A 16,482-nucleotide genomic window follows, 5' to 3' on the forward strand; every position below is an offset into this window, starting at 1 on the left:
TTCAAAAGTTTTTTTATTTTATTATTTAAATGCATTAAAGTGTATATATATATATATATATATATATAAAGAGAGAGAGAAAGTTGGAGGAATATTTATTTTACTGTACTAATAAGAGTTAAAGTAATCTTTCTTTCTTAAGTTTAGGACTGCATTAATGCCTGGTGTGATATATAATCGCCATACATATTCAATAATCATCGTAGACAACATTCGCACATATTCATTTATTTTGCAATTCTACCAATTGAGTAGAATTGCACAAGCGAAATAGTTTAGGGGTGAGGACCGCTGTTTGAGCACGAGTCTCCTTCAAAGCCATCGTTGTAGTGCACTTATTTCAATAGAACATAACAAATAGTAGGCAACAAAAAAATGTTTTCCATGCCTTCATAAATATCTTGGGCATTTTCCAAAGACTGGTTTGGATATTTTTTATTTTATTTTGACATGATGTTCAAAATCGGCTCTTGAATCAAATCGGCAAAACTGAATCGAATCACTCTTCCATTGAATTGGATTCAAATCCATTCACACACAATTCCTCAAAATTCATAAGAAAAATTGGTACTTCTTTAGCAACCCAATTTACATTGGGTATGAACCCATGGTTCGCGGTTCAACCCTGGCCCGATCCGATTGAAATAAAATTTATACATAAGATATATAAATATAAATAACTAAAATATAATATAATAAAATCAAAATTTTATATATATTATTGATTGGCTGAGTTGGGCTGCTTATTGCCAGCTGAGCCCCAAATTCTTTGGAAGGATTCCAAAGGTTAATTTTGTGGCCTGGGCTCCCGATCCATTTACATCTCCACATCAATGGATTTGGATTTACCAGATCCAAGTCGAACGGTAGATTGTGATTTGTGAGGGAGGCATTTCGGACCCACTGCACGGATAGCCACCGACACCTGCTCTGTTCCCAGACCCGTTTATCGCGGCTCCGGCGAATCCATTACCACAGAGAGGGCGGAGAGCGAGAGAGAGCGAGAGACGCGTCCGTCGGAGAAGGCTTCGGGTCGCATGACATCCGTACCGATCAGACACTCCGGTCAATCTCCGTCGTCCACTTCTCGTCCTGTCCCCGTCCGCCTTCTTCCGTCACCGTCCGAGGTCCTCCGTCCTCCCCTTCTCTCCCCTCTGTTCTGCCGCTGCAGCCGCTGACTCCGAGAGGGGACACAGAGAGGCGGAGAGTGAGAGAGAGGAGTTTGACGTTGACAGGAAGAGCATGTAAGGGGTGGTGCCTGAGACAACTGCTTTCTGATTGTTGCTCTCTCCTTGGGAATTCTGGCAATGCCGCTCGTTTCTTGGCCGCCAGATCCGCGGGCGATTTGAAGCTCCTGCCCCTTGTATGGACGTGGACGTCCCGGGATTGACTTTCTCAATCTCAGACGGCGGCTTCTCATAGAAGCATGTACGCTTACAGCAGGTTAGGGGGCGGAGCTGCTGCAGCCGCGGCCGCTGCCGCGGCAACCGGGGGCGGGAAACCGACGTCGCCGCGCCGGTCTCCTAGGGCGAAGTACGGGAGGAGCAAATTTGCTGGTCGGAACTCGGGGTTTGAGTCGCCGGCAAAGCTGCAAAGGGTGGCGGAGCGGCTGGCCTACTTGCTTCTTTCCTTGGTGTTTAGGAGGCACGGAGTGCTGCTCTTTGCCCCCCTTATCTATCTCTCCGGGATGCTGCTGTACATGGGCACGCTGCCGATCGAGATCCCCCGCGTCGTCCACCGGCCGCCTCCCGGGTCGACCTACCGGAGCCCCCAGGTCTTCGAGAAGCTCTGGCCTCATATGCAGGCCGACCGTTCCCAGATGAACGCCGTCAGTTTCATCTTTCTCTTCTCTCTTGCCTTAATCTTTTCTTTCTTTCTTTCCTTTTTCATAATTTAGTTTTGTGACTGGATAGTGCAAATTTCATTTTTCCGAGTATCGACATGATTTGTTTATTTTTCATTTTCTTGTTTTTCTTTGCTCGAATTTGCCTCTCCTCCTTATTCATAATATAATAATATATAGCAATCCATGGGGGTGTCCGTGTGCATGTGTGGAAAACCTGGTCTTATACTTTTATATTTGGGTAACTTGGCATTCATGCTGTATTCGTATTCCAGATGTGTTTTCCTGTTGCTTATCCTTAGGAATGATCAGTACCATTTATCGTGCACATATTATCACTGTTTGTGGTAGGTACTGTGGATTATCCAACTTTGGGTAGCCTCATTAAGTTCTCTATGGCCGTTAATTTTTATCATAGACATAAGAATAAGGAGTGAATAGGAAATAGAAAGATAATAAACATATATCACTACCACAGTTACCATTGTGGTGAAATCCTTTGTGGGGTTTGATTTGGAAATCCGGTTTCATCATTTATTTCAGAATCTGTGTCCAACTTGCTTGCCTCCTGAACATAGTTCAATTTTCAGTGTTTCCACTAGGTCATCCAACTGATGAATCAAAGGATACAAGTTCAGGTTTTTAGACAAGTTCAGATTAGCTAGTATTATTTGAAGTCACTTTTCCATATATAAGATGTGGCTGCTTACCAGGAGATCGCAAGAAATTTATCTCTTAAAGTTCCTCCATGCAGAAATCAGTATATTCTTAGATTTATCGAGCTGAGGATTAGGCAGTTGATTGGCTAGATGTATGAACTATGAAATTTCATAAATAGGTTGACTTACTTAAATCCCTCAAAAATCAAGTGAAAAACTATACATTCTTCTTTTAGAATGTGAGTTCTAGCCAATTTGTTACATCTTAGTGAATTAAAATAGATCAAACTCTAATCCTCCCTTAGATACTCATTTGTTAAATCCTATCTGATTTTGATGTTATATACTAACAAAGGTTTATGCTAATTCTGAGAATTGTCCGATCCTTGTAAGCTTGTATTGATTAAAGGATGATTTGATGTGGTGTATGTTCACTTAGCTAGAGTCCTCTTAACCTTGAAGACTAACTGGGAAGTTTGTTTCTTATAAAAGTGCTGTACAACATGATAAGTCATTGGCTTTAGATGTGGCATATAATTATACTGCATCAAATAAGTACATAAATATATTTTATGTTGTCTTAGCACTGATGAGTATCTTATTTACCTGTTAAAATTTAAACATCTAGTACAGATCTTTGTTGACATTTGCTGCTTATATTCACAGTCTTATTTAATAAATCATTGATTATTATAAATTCCTTGATGAGCATCTCTAAATTTTAGATATTTAGAAAATTGTGATAGCATATAACATTGAAAAAATTTAACCAAGAAAGACACGGTTAAAGAGAATACCAAAATAAGTTACTGATTGTGTGGTTCTGGCTGCAGAAAATTTCTCTTTCACCGCCTGGTTGAACTGGAATTTCATAGTAGGTCATTTAACAAAGATTCAAGATCAAGCATTGTTGTCACACGGCCTGTAAAAAATGCATCTAGATCTTTTGGAAACTGTCGAAATTCTCCTGATGATCCTCCTTATGTCTGAGTTCAGAAAATAAGCATTTTTCCATGATTACTTTTCCATGAATGCCAGCTTGTGAACTTTTTAGTTTTATAGTACCTCTTGTGTTCTTAAGTTCTTGTTCATGGTCTGTGATTTGTTCTTCATGATCCTCCGATTTTATGCCACTTTTTCACATGATTTCATGTAATTGTTCTTGCCCTTCGTTTTTTTGCCGAAAAAAGAAAAAAGTGCCTATAAGTTCCTTTCCTTTTCTACTTATGGATGTTGCAAATTTTGCTTCAAATATCTGTTTATGCTAGTATTTTTTTTTCCCTGTTTTTCCTGCTCATCACAACTGATTTCTACTTATGGATACTCTGTCTTTTGGTTCATGTATCTTGTTTCTCATATGGTTATTTTTTCTTTGTAGTTTGTCCTTGTAAGGTATTTTTCGTTGTCCTTGTGTCTACTTATGGAGAGTGCGAGTATTGCTTCCAATATCTTGTTTCTCCCCCTCTATGTCATGTTCTGCAGAGGACCTGGCTATGTTTATATGTGTGTGTGTATATGTGTGTATTGATGATGATGATAAGAAAATAAAGTAAACTTATCATCAGATCGATATGCATAAAAATTACAAATCTACTTTTATTATATACTAGTAGTACAAGTAGGTCTAAACTGCATTGACTTTAATAATAACTCCCGTTATTCACATTACGCAATTCAAACAAATTTGCAAGCAATAATAATGAGACAGCAAATAGGTTAATGACAAAGAACCTTTATACTTTACACTAGTAAAGCTTTAATCTCTAAGATACTAACTATATTTATAATATCGTGCATGCACAATGGCTTTGGAAAAGGAACTTTGTTCACATTTTTTTTTACCATACTATACTTGCTCAGATTTGACAGTGTCTAATTTTGGACAGAAAAGCCCACAGGTTCATCAACTTCTTTGGCCATGTCTGAGCCATGTCCAAAGTCACACCGATGTCTGGCTGTCTTGACACATGTATGACATTCAGATAGAAGTGCCCACATGACATGCGATTAATAAGGTTTCCTGTTTCAGTTTCCTCTCTATATTAGGCAATTGTATGGCCTCCTTGTATGCATAAATGCATTCCAAATTTGTGGTCATCAATTAGGCTAAGATAAAATATGGTTAAAAGAGAAAGAAAACAACTTCAATTTGAAAGTCACCACTATGAGACTTTTTTGGAATCAAGAGATCCTCTAGTTTATATTTTGACATACAGACTGAGGTTGTATCTTCGTAACTGTTTGGGGTTGCATATCTTTTTGTCTCTCTTTGATCCTTAACCACATCAGAAATAATTTAATCTTTGATCCTTAACCTATGAGAAATAGTTTCATACTTTTTCTGGAATGGAATTCTAAAGTTATGCAACTAAATGTAGTTGACGGCGGCATGGCACACAAGGGGAGGTCAAACATGGAAACCTTGTATTGACCAGAAGACGTCCATAGAAGGTTTGGCTTTTTTTTTGTGTGTGGGTGTGTGTGTCTGGACGTCATGCTTTCTTGATTTTATTTGATTAATTGTTTATCAGGATGTAGTGACCATTGTGTACTTGGCTGCTATGCTTTACTGTACTAACTGAATAGATCTAACTGATTTATCCTCTGACTATACTCAGTTTAGGATTTCCTCTGGTTGGAATTTTAACTATTTGTGTTTGTCCGTTTATTTCCTGGTCTTTTGATGGTTTACGTTGTGAACATTTATGGACATTGATACATCTTACACCAACTACCTGTTTCTCAACTTTAATAGATTGTAAATGTTTTACTTTCTATATCCAAATATCAAAAGAAAAAACCCTGTAAAGGATGTATTATACCATGGGTTAAAGGGCTGTTAGATTTGAAAGGTGGGGGGAAAATGTATTAGATATGGAAAGATGGAACCACAGGAATTTACAGCAAACAACTAATGACTTAGAATAGAATTCAGCTATTGATCTGGTTGATCAACATTTTTTCGTTGTTTATTGTCAGTAAATTTCCCTTTTTGTTTCATTCCTTATTTTGTATGGAGTGCGAAAGATTCATCGGGTTTCTCAGTACAAGTTTCTTTCTTACACTTTTTGCCTGGGGTACAAACCTTAATAAATTGTGTTGCTGTTTTCTTTCTCCATAAATAATTTCCCTCCTTTGGAGGTCATTATTCGAATAAGTAATTGCTTTCCAGAAGATTTTAATCACTTGCAATAATTCTGTCTTTTTAAACTGCCAATATGGAACAATCACCCGCAGATCAACTAAATTTTCAACGATGAAATAATTTACTTTTGCATTGTTGCCAATAATCCGGACAGTTGATCAAGGACTTGTCATTGAGAAACTTTATAGTATTTAAATGTTTTGGTGTAACAAATTATTGTGTTATAAATAATTTTTACGAGGATTCTCTCTTCCATCTCCTAAATTCAGTCCGTACTTCCTTGAATCCCATCATCTGTGTTGAAATAGAATTCATTCACTTATCCACTTCTGTTTTGCTTCCCTTATCCTTTCGATTTATTGATAACTGTGGTTGGAAATAACCAGTACTTGTGTATTAAGCTAGGCATTAGGTTTGGGCTTAGTTTATCTATGCATTGGTTTACTTTTTTTCAAAGATGAAAAGAGGAAAAGAATAGAATTAATATCGACCAGTTAGCACAATGTTCTGCAATAGTTTATCGCAATTGGACAATGTGCTTGCTTATTATGCTTGCCATTTCCCTTATGTGATTGCATCAGAACTTCCCTTATCCTTTTCATTTATTGGTCACAGTGGTTACAAGTGACCACTACCTATATATGAAGCTAGACATTGGCATTGCACTTAATCAATGTATAAACCAGTTGGTTTACCTTTTGGAAAGATGAAGAGGGGGAAAATAGAATTAGTAATTGAAATGTTAGGATGATGTTCTACAATATTTATACATTTCTTATCGTAATCTCATAATGTGCTTATTAATTGTTTTTTGCCATTTTTACTATGTGATGCATCAGAAGTTCCTGCTTCAAATGGTTACCTCATTATTGAAGCAAATGGTGGTCTAAATCAGCAACGTATATCGGTATGATATGTTGATACTTGATATCAAAGTTTATTCTTCTTTAAAGATTCTATATTTTCTGCCCCTTTGTCATTTTTCATGCTAATATCCAAAAGCATTGTTGTGTGTGTATGGCTTAAAATATCGTTTTTCAAGTTATTAACGTGAAACTTATTAGTATCAGTTACACATACATTTGCTTAAGATGCTTTTTTTTGAAAAAAAATTTAATTTTAATTTTAATTTTTTCTTAATTGTGATAGCTATGCATGAAAGATATAGTGGTCATTTAAACAAATCATTGGCAACTTGTTGAGCTTAGCCTGAAAACTAAAGTATCATTTACATGTCAAATGAGGTCTGGTAAAGATGAAAAATTAGCAACCTCTTTGGGCTTGAAGTCTTCACATTAAAACTTTCATACACTGCATTATGCAACCTGAACTATATCTAAATTCTAGAAAACTTATAGCTTAATGCTGCAAACAACTTCTCAGGAATTTGACATTATTCTGTAAAATTTGCAAGCTTGCAGCGATAAATTGTAGAACATTGAAGTTTCCTAGACATAAAAGATGCCATAGGTATAAACTTTTCCCTTGTTTCTCCAGAGTCCAAACATGCACATTCCAGTCTGTTTCCAGTTATGATGTCCAATTCTATAAATGTTTAGATTATCTTATACCTTATTTTGTGCAGATTTGTGATGCAGTAGCAGTTGCGGGCCTGCTAAATGCTACCCTTGTTATCCCGACATTTCATTTAAATAGTGTCTGGCGTGATTCAAGGTACAGTAGTCTGCTTAGTTTGCACTTTGCACTCTTTCTGCCGTGGTTTAAAAATTAATATTAATCTAAGGATTTGTCTTGGTTGACATGGCCCCTGCATTATGACACAATTAACAGACAAGATATACAGGGGATTGACCTCTCTCTCTCTCTCTCTCTTTTCAAACGAACTTGTTTTTTCATTAGATCTCTGTGTTTTGGTTCTATTCTTACTATGAGTTTGTTGTTATTTAGGATTCCTGAGTCATACATTTGAGAAAATCACAGCAGTGGACACACTTATGATAGTTATCAGTCTTTTCTGATGTTAGATGCTTGCTTTCTTTTTTTCCCAAATGTCCTTTTAATTGCAACTGCCTTAAACATTATTGTATTAATTATAAACAGTATTTTATTAATTATTCTCTTCCAATGTTATGTGATGCAGGCTGTTCCTAGAACTTGTATTATTTAATTTGATCCCTTTGAGTATGATAAGGTATTTCTTTTCTTATATGGCACAGCAAGTTTGGCGATATTTTTGATGAGGAGCACTTCATTGAAGTCCTCAAGAATGAGGTGAAAGTGGTGAAAGAGCTCCCAGAGGACGTTCTTCAGAAATTTGACAATAATATTAGCAACATCACAAATTTGAGGGTGAAGGCATGGTCAACGGCTAACCACTATTTGGAGAAGGTCCTCCCAAAGTTGCTTAAACTTGGGTAATGAATATATTTGTCTTCCTGTTGTCCTGAAAATTGCATTTTTAGTGTCACCATGCCTTCTAAATTTGCTGAGGTTTCAATAGCGGCTGATTGGAAAATGATTCAATAATTATTGACATCGTTTTCTTCTGTTGCCTTCTATGAAAAACCTTTTAACATGAGGATCTCTGTTGCCTTATGCGGTTAATTTTTTGGTCAGACTTACTCCAGTACTCTACCTTGTTTTACATTCTTTCACAAACACTGGGTTAAGGTGATAGGCAGAGAAAATTTTTATGCTACAAATATCCTAAGCATGTTATATTTGTGTATGGAGTGGAAGTTTTTCTTTCATAGCCTAGTGAGAGTGGTCCTTGTGTGTGGTCCTAGTTTTTCTCTGGACCTTGTCTGGATTACAGATTAAATTCTCCTTCATCTACTTGATTTTTTGCTTTTAGGACTTTTGGTTAGCTTTTAAGTATGGCGATTTGATGTCTATGCATGTGACTAACTGTCTGGATAATTTCCAATTCTTTTAGTTCAGCCTTGTTTAGTCCTTGAAACACATCTTCAGATAGAGCAACGGAACTCTTAGTGTGGGAATAGTCTCTATAGGTCTAAAATATTTCCTTTGCCATTATTTGGCTAGCTATTGACATAAACAGCAACTTCTTGTTGTTTTATCCTGTTGGAGTTTATTATTATTTTTTTCCGTTTTTTAATTTCATTGGCCATGGCAATGTCAGTCACGTAAATAATGACTATTTGGTGGGTCTGTTTTAGGTACCTTCTTCGTTTAGTTATCTGCTCAAGTTTCATATTTCATTTCTTTGGTTTATTTTTCTTTTGAATATTTAACACACTATTTGGTTATTTCTCCTTCTCTGGGTCACAGTGCTGTACGCATTGCACCATTTTCAAATCGTTTGGCAAATGAAGTTCCTGAACACATCCAATATCTGAGATGCTTAACCAATTTCAAAGCATTGAGATTTTCTGAGCCAATAAGATTACTTGCAGACAGTATGTTTAATCGCATGGTTCAGAAGAGCTCCTTGAGCAATGGAAAGTATGTTTCCATCCATCTTCGGTTTGAAGAGGTATTTGTTTTTCTATCTTCTACGTTCTTTACTTTCTGCTGTGTTTTTGCGACAGTAATTATACTATGTGATGTTTTCTCATGTTATGCCTTGATATCGGGTCTCCAAGTCTTGCATGATTCTCCAAGAGTTGTTTCATATCTCAGGATATGGTAGCATTTTCATGCTGTATTTATGATGGTGGCGAGGAAGAAAAGCGTGAAATGGATAAAGCACGTGAAAGAGGATGGAGAGGGAAGTTCAGCAAAACTGGTCGAATAATTAGACCTGGAGCTATACGGATGGATGGAAAGTGTCCTTTGACACCACTGGAGGTTTGTTTCTTCTGCAAACAATAGACTTGAAGAAATTTTGTTATGGATTGATTTTTCATCCAAGGAGATTTAATGAATGCTGTAAATATTTGTTATAATAGTTAGGTTTTCATTCAGGGAAGACTAGTATGGGTTGGCTTCAGGATGATGTTAAATCTTGGCCATATTCAAAAGTTGAGTCACCTTTATTGGTTTTCCTCTTCGCTACTTAGACACTGCGTGACACGAGTACGCCTGTTTTGCCCAGGTGCCCATGTCAGGTACGTGGGTACAGCGACACGGGTACGGGTACGGCTGGGGTATGGCTATATTTTAAAAACTTAATTTTTTCTCTAATTTTTTATTTTCCCCATCTTTGATATTTCCCTTCCAATAAGATTCTATAGTTTCCTCTCATTTCTTTTTAATTTTGAGATTTTTTTGTAGATTATAAGACTATTACTGCTTTTTTTTTTTTTCATTTGATCATTTTTGAGAATTTAAAAATTTGCCGTACCCGCGTACCCATATTTTCAAAATCGCCGTACCCGAACCCGTATCGTCGTACCCGTACCCATACTGCACCCGCATGTGACATAGCTTAGACAATATTTTCTTTTTTTATGCTTATGCTTTCGGTGGTTCTCCATTCTTTTGGATTTTGGGGTAATAATTATTTCCAAAAACATCATATCACAACTTCTGCAACAAAACCACTCATTCCTGGTAATGCAAGTGAAGCCATCGAGAAGCTACTGAACATCGTAAAGATTCTTGGCATTAGCATATCGATTTCCCCCCATTCGTTTTGAAATGAACGAACACCAAAATACTCTTCTTTGTATGGAGGAGTGTTAGAAGGGAACAAGTTTAGGATTATTTTCTCTTATTCTTCATTTTTTTTGCATGTTTGTAGAGTTTGGAAAACATCTAGTTGCATTTACATCATGGAATGTCAACTTCATTATTTTGGGTCTTCACTTTTGAGATAAAGACTAGTTCCTGTTCATGTTATTCTTTTCTTTCTGTATTTGTGGATCTCCCAGTTCTGAGGTACTAGTTGTCTGATTCACCTTCAAGTTCCTTCAAATAGGGTCAATAAAGTGTAACTTTGTGCTTGTGGTGCCCAGATTTAATGTATATGAATCTATGTTTCGTGGAAAGGATGTTGGCTGAAAGGCCTGACAATGATTGACGTGGCATGCTCGAGCTTACGAAGTTCTTGAAATTTCTTTTTTGTTGCATCTTATCGACTCAGTATATTCAGAATATGTGCTTATATAGTTGAAGTTGTGATTTCTGCCAGTGCAGAGTGTATTTTGATTTAATGGCAGAGGGTTGACTGAAGGAGGCGATGGACGTCCGTTCCTCAAGACTTTCACTGTTCTGTTAATCTTCTCTTAGTACTACAGTCTTTTCTTTCTCCTCATTCTTTTGGACACGTGAGCATTCTCAGTGGACATCTTATTGCCATTCTCAAATTGAAATAATTTTTCTCTCTTTTTAAATTTTAAATGTCATGTTATAGGCTATTTTTAAAATGAAGCTCTCTCTCTCTCTCTCTCTCTCTGTGAAAAATAGGCACCATGTCCTGTGCCATAGCTCTTGGTCTGGGCTAAGGATGCCTTAATAGGCACAACCAGTCCTACCCTGCATCCTAAAGCATTTTCCGATTGCAAGCCATGAGGTGCTTCTTGCTGCATCCCTCTAGATGGACTATCCAGCCATTTATTGCTGTCTGGCTGTATAGAAAAGGTTCCAAAGAAGAAGTTTCTTGCCTTTGCTTTCTTTGTGTGCATGTGTGTGTTTAAAAAATAGCTACTGTGCCCCCATGGTTTGTCTCTTGGTTTTCGGCCATAAGGATGCCTAATAAACAGAGCCAATCTCTCCTGCATTCTTACCATTTTCCAGGTGCAAGCCATGAGATGTTCGCTATGGCTCTATAGGTTCACTTTCCAGCGACTTGTTGCTGTATGACTGTAAAAGGAAAAGGAAAGTCCATATGATGGTGAAAGTTTGCCATTTTCTTTTATCAAGTATAGAAATATTTTGTGTTTTTATAGTGGTGATCTGCCAAGGACGTAGGAGTATGTTGTACAAGCTACTCGCTTTGTTGAGGCAACATGATACTGGATGCAGTATGGACTATGAAGGCTTGTCATAAACTTATTTGTTTTGACCATTGTTCCAGAACCATTATTCAAAATCATGCACTTAAGATGATCTGTTGTACTTAATTCCTTTAGATTAAGAATTTGAAAGGTAAACTATGAAGCATGTAACCATATTTCTTGTCCTAGTCTTGTCATCGTTGTGTAATCCAAATATGCTCTGTTTCACATGTCTGTTGTTGCTTGTGATATGTAAATTTTAGAGCCAAACATCTCCTCATAACAATGTGCTGGAGTGTCTCACTGTTTTTGTTGATTATAGTGACATACTGCTAGCCTTCATCAATTTTTGGGAAGCAACTGCATGTGTGTTATTCTCAAATGTGCTTGCTTAACTTTTCCATCGTGTTCTTCTTTTCATTTTTTTGACAGGTAGGAATGATGCTCAGAGGGATGGGTTTTGACAATGGAACTCATGTTTATGTTGCTGCTGGGAAAATTTACAAGGCAGAGAAATATATGGCTCCACTTCAGCAAATGTTCCCTTTTCTAGAAACGAAGGAGTCCCTAGCATCAGAAGATGAACTTGCTTCGTTCAAGGTTCTGGAATTTGTGTACTAATTATAGTTTCTAACCTAATCACAGTGCAGTTTTTGCATATAGATTTTCTTCATTTTATATGCATCCAGCATCATTATGGTGAATGATGATGGTACATTCAAATTGAAAAGTGGTTTTTTGCTGTAGGGCCACTCTTCAAGGCTAGCTGCACTTGACTATACTGTGTGCCTTCACAGCGAAGTTTTCGTGACAACCCAAGGTGGCAACTTCCCTCATTTTTTGATGGGTCACAGGCGTTACCTGTATGAGGGCCATGCAAAGACAATTAAGCCAGACAAAAGGAAACTAGCACTCATGTTTGACAACCCAAGGATCAGGTTAGTGGTTGGTGAGCCTTGCAGTGATTTTTGAAAGTGATGGTTTCTTTTTATTCTCTGTATGGTTGCATACATCATGAAAGAAAAGGACACATAGTCAATATGGCATTGCAGATAGTAAATTCAACAATATTATCAACTTTTAACAGCCTTTGTGTCTTAGATTGGGATTTTTCTTTTAGTTAATATCCATATAATATTGTTACATCTTTCTGCAGACTTGTAGATAAATTCTAATCACTAGTTGATGTTGTCCTAGAAATTTCACTCATCTCGAGCTGTACTACGCAAGTTAGAAACACGCCTCAGAATAAGGTCAATATGTGATACACACACCACACACATTCTGATATGCTGTCAGCATCTCCTTAGTCCTTATTGTTCCAAACTTTTTCAGTTTCAACTTTGTTCTTCACAATTGTATGAACGTTCAGCAAAATACACATGGGTTGTGATATCTTATCACTGGTCATCTTTCTAGTAAACACATTTCACCTCATACAAAATAGGTTTGCACAACGGTGCTGTAAGTTCCTAACTCAAATGCATGCCACTGGTACAGATGATCGGTTGACAAATAGTGGATACATCTCTAATATGGCTGCCATTCGTAACATTTTTTTAATCCTATGTTACAGAGCTGCAGGTATAAGATGTGGGTCAGAAGAGGGTTATGACCTGCTGCGCTCACACATATTCAATTGAAATTTACGTTAAATAAAATAAGTGATCCATCATCCATGGTTAGGGACTAAAAGGTCCTATTCTTTGCTATATATATTCAAATGAAAATTTATATTAACTCCGATGCATCATACATGCTTCCTAATTAGAGACTAAAGGTCTCCTTCTTTGATCAAATCAGAAGGTTAACAAACAAAAATAAAGAAAGTTCCATTGGATTTGGTCTAGGTTAGGCCTGGACCCAGTCTGGCCTGCACGTAGGGTTTATCCACATAGCCGTCTCTAACGATGTCAACAAAATGCAGTGACCAAACTGACTCATTAGTCTTAATATTACCATATCTGAAGTCCTAGACAAATAGATCCAATTTATTTCTTTGTACTCAATTCCAAGTATCCAAATATTTATTTTAGAGTATGTGGCTAGTGAATGCCGTAATATTTTTTAAAAATGTACAATACAATTTACTGGAAACATGTGGTACGTGACAGGTTGTGTAACAAAGCTATTTTAGTGTTATGCCTCTATAGTATTCTGCCATTGAGGAAATAGGATACGTTTGCCATTTATAACAGATGTGGTTACATGGGGGCAAATCCCAGGTTTCTAGTTAGGGACGAACACGTCTACCTTGCTGTGGGACGTAACAACTCAATATGGTTGGTCTGGTCAACTCACTCTCTTTTGCAGCAAGGAATTATAAAGGTCCTAGATCGACATTTGATGGAGATATTAATTTTTCCCATCTGAATATACTATGAACTGTATAAAGCATCATGCTTTAGATTTAGATGTTGTTGTGACTCAATTCATTAGAGAATAAGCTGAACAATCTTTTATTGTTTCTTGGGGATAGTATTCTCCATCTGTTCGTCATCCTGTAATTGATTCAGGTAAATTGACCAAACATGATTGGCGTTGCTTGTCGCAGTTTTGCTTTTTCACGTCTTTTAGTGCAAGTTGCAAATGTATTTTCCATTATTTCTGAGATAAAATGTACAGGCATTTGTTTGTAGCATGTTCATCACTCATCCGTGCTCCTTACGCAATCCAGGTCACTTGAAAAGCACAAGCAAACAAATCAAAACATGGTCAAAGTCGTCTCATCAGCTTGTTCTTGATTGCTTATTTTGTACCCATTAGCATTTTTTACTTTTTAAAATTTGTCGGAGTCCATTATGATTTAATTTGAAATTAGGTTTAGTCTTATGATTGGTCATTGTTATGATGCATAACTTTTTGGATTATAATGATACAAACCTGTTGTTTGAAAATGTCTAGCCTTTTTATATACATCTTATGTTGCAGCCATATCTCTCTCCTAATTCTTAGAACTGCCATGCCGTATCAAGCATATTTATGTGAGTTTCGTGTAATATCATTACTTTTTTAGTTTTATGACCACGTTTTTACTCTTTTCATTTATTTGATTTTCTACAGATGGGATTATTTCAAGAAGAACATGCATTCAATGCTTCACCACAGCGATACAAAGGGAGTTGAGATTAGAAAGCCCAATAGTTCTCTATATACCTTTCCAACGCCAGACTGCATGTGCCGTTCAGCAATAATCAACAAAAATACGTCTGCAGCTGATGATCATTAGTTCATATTCAGAGTGTTCTGCTCTTCCTGTGGTAAATTTTGTATAAGAAAATATTTATTGCAAAATTCATTAACAGAGTTCAAGAATTGCCGTCTAGGTTTTTGACTGTAGAGTTCAATTGTCTCAGTTGCCTATGTAGTACAAGGGATGATATGAGACGCGGCATCATTTTGTATATTGTAACATTATTAATTTATAAAATGAAATTCTTTCTTAGCTTTTGTGGCATTTGCTATCACGGTGTTAAACCTTATTTTAGCCACTGTATCTTTTACAATTTACACCAAGACTGCTACATCAATTGTGCAAATTTGTACTGTTTTCAGATCGTTCAATGGCCTACAAGGGCTTGGAACTCTTGGTTGGGTGAGTTCGCTAAATCCCTTAAGTTGAAGGAGGTATAGAGCTCAATACAGAGGTGTGCATTCCTTGGTTATGCAAAAGCTATGGTGCGATGATCTCTCTGTCCTACTGCACCGTGGCTATGATCAGCTTCACCTTCAAATGACATCAAGGTCGTCCCTGAAGATAACCATAGCCGCTGCTTCCAGCCATGGTATCCGATCCATCTCCAGCAGTATGACCTCCATTTTGCACCTGAATCACATTTCAATAGAGAGAGAGAGAGAGAGAGAGAGAGAGAGAGAGAGAAGGGGAGAGTGCATGAGTCCGCGCTTTAACTCTACCAACTCCCTGGTAAGGTGCAGATCAATGGGAGAAAACATGGGGAGAATTATGTAGTGGAGGGAAATTTTTCATCAGAATCAGAGGCAGCTTGATAAATGGCTATTGAGCAAAGTGCTAATTTTGCTTTCTTTTTTCTTCCTTGCTTTTGATCGAAGCAGATGCATAATGAAAGAAAAAGAGTGATGGTGATCATTAGTTTTTGGAGAGCAATTTCACGAAAGAAGAAGCGGCTTCCAGCAGATCTGTCTGCAGGAGTGGAGAATTGGAAATCTTGCAATAAAGAATTTGCATGAGTTGGTCAAATCCCGTAAACTCCGCAGGAAATGACAACAAAAACAAAAATAACTGCATTCGCATGGGAAACTTCAGATTTCATCCATATTGCAATGAGACTTTTTGATCGGGGAGTAGATGACGCAACACACGGGAATAGAAAAGAAAAACATAGCAGTGTCGGAATATCGAATGAAAATCGTGTGGAGATTCACACAAGAACTCCAGCAAGGAAGGAGTTGATAAAATGGTCACCAACCAAAAAATCCCTCCCGAAAACAAGAAAAGTGACTTATCGTGCGGAAATAGAATGCAAGTCCAAATATAAAGAGACATTTCTGAGCAAGTCATGTATACCAAATGTGTCGAGCATTACTTGATAAAATCTGTCGTCCCTCTCTCTAAGAACCAAGTGAAGGACTAGGGAGGGGTCACTCTGGATGTAGGTTTTTTCTTGACTGAACGACGTATATCATGTTCCTGTTATGTGATTGTTTCTTCTTCTTCTTCTTCTTCTTCTTGTTCTTCTTCTTCTTCTTCTTCTTCTTCTTCTTCTTCTTCTTCATCGAGCAAGTTTTCATGGTATCCGAGCCAGTAACAACCTCCTCGTCATCGTCTCCCAACTTTGCCCTTGCTTCAGCAATTCAATGGAACACTTTCTCGTCTCTGCTTCTATCAAAGCTTAATCACAACAATTATTTATTGTGGAAATCTCAAATACAGTCCGTTATGTTCGGCCAGGATTTCCTGAAGTATGTTGATGGTTGTTGTGAATGCCCTCCTCA

The 16,482-nt window shown here is 37.2% G+C and overlaps 1 protein-coding gene across 1 annotated transcript; it reads left to right on the forward strand.

Annotated features, from left to right (window-relative positions):
* Nucleotides 1–959: 959 nt before the first annotated feature.
* Nucleotides 960–14,953, forward strand: LOC116255490 (O-fucosyltransferase 9). The gene is made up of 10 exons (XM_031631333.2): nucleotides 960–1,828; nucleotides 4,881–4,953; nucleotides 6,487–6,554; nucleotides 7,233–7,321; nucleotides 7,825–8,022; nucleotides 8,900–9,104; nucleotides 9,251–9,418; nucleotides 11,941–12,108; nucleotides 12,256–12,446; nucleotides 14,572–14,953. The coding sequence occupies exons 1-10, from the start codon at nucleotides 1,427–1,429 to the stop codon at nucleotides 14,735–14,737; spliced, it is 1,728 nt and encodes a 575-aa protein (XP_031487193.1). The 5' UTR covers nucleotides 960–1,426; the 3' UTR covers nucleotides 14,738–14,953.
* Nucleotides 14,954–16,482: the final 1,529 nt, after the last annotated feature.

The sequence above is a fragment of the Nymphaea colorata genome, chromosome 1 (genome assembly GCF_008831285.2).
Source record: "Nymphaea colorata isolate Beijing-Zhang1983 chromosome 1, ASM883128v2, whole genome shotgun sequence".
Lineage (NCBI taxonomy): Eukaryota > Viridiplantae > Streptophyta > Magnoliopsida > Nymphaeales > Nymphaeaceae > Nymphaea > Nymphaea colorata.

What these genes read in the sequence shown, in the direction of transcription:
- LOC116255490 (XM_031631333.2), top strand. Translation starts at nt 1,427, where the DNA reads ATGTACGCTTACAGCAGGTTAGGGGGCGGAGCTGCTGCAGCCGCGGCC. An exon ending in CCAAAGTTGCTTAAACTTGG is followed by an intron (nt 8,023 to 8,899) that starts GTAATGAATATA and finishes TCTGGGTCACAG; the next exon opens with TGCTGTACGCATTGCACCAT. An exon ending in TTTGACAACCCAAGGATCAG is followed by an intron (nt 12,447 to 14,571) that starts GTTAGTGGTTGG and finishes GATTTTCTACAG; the next exon opens with ATGGGATTATTTCAAGAAGA.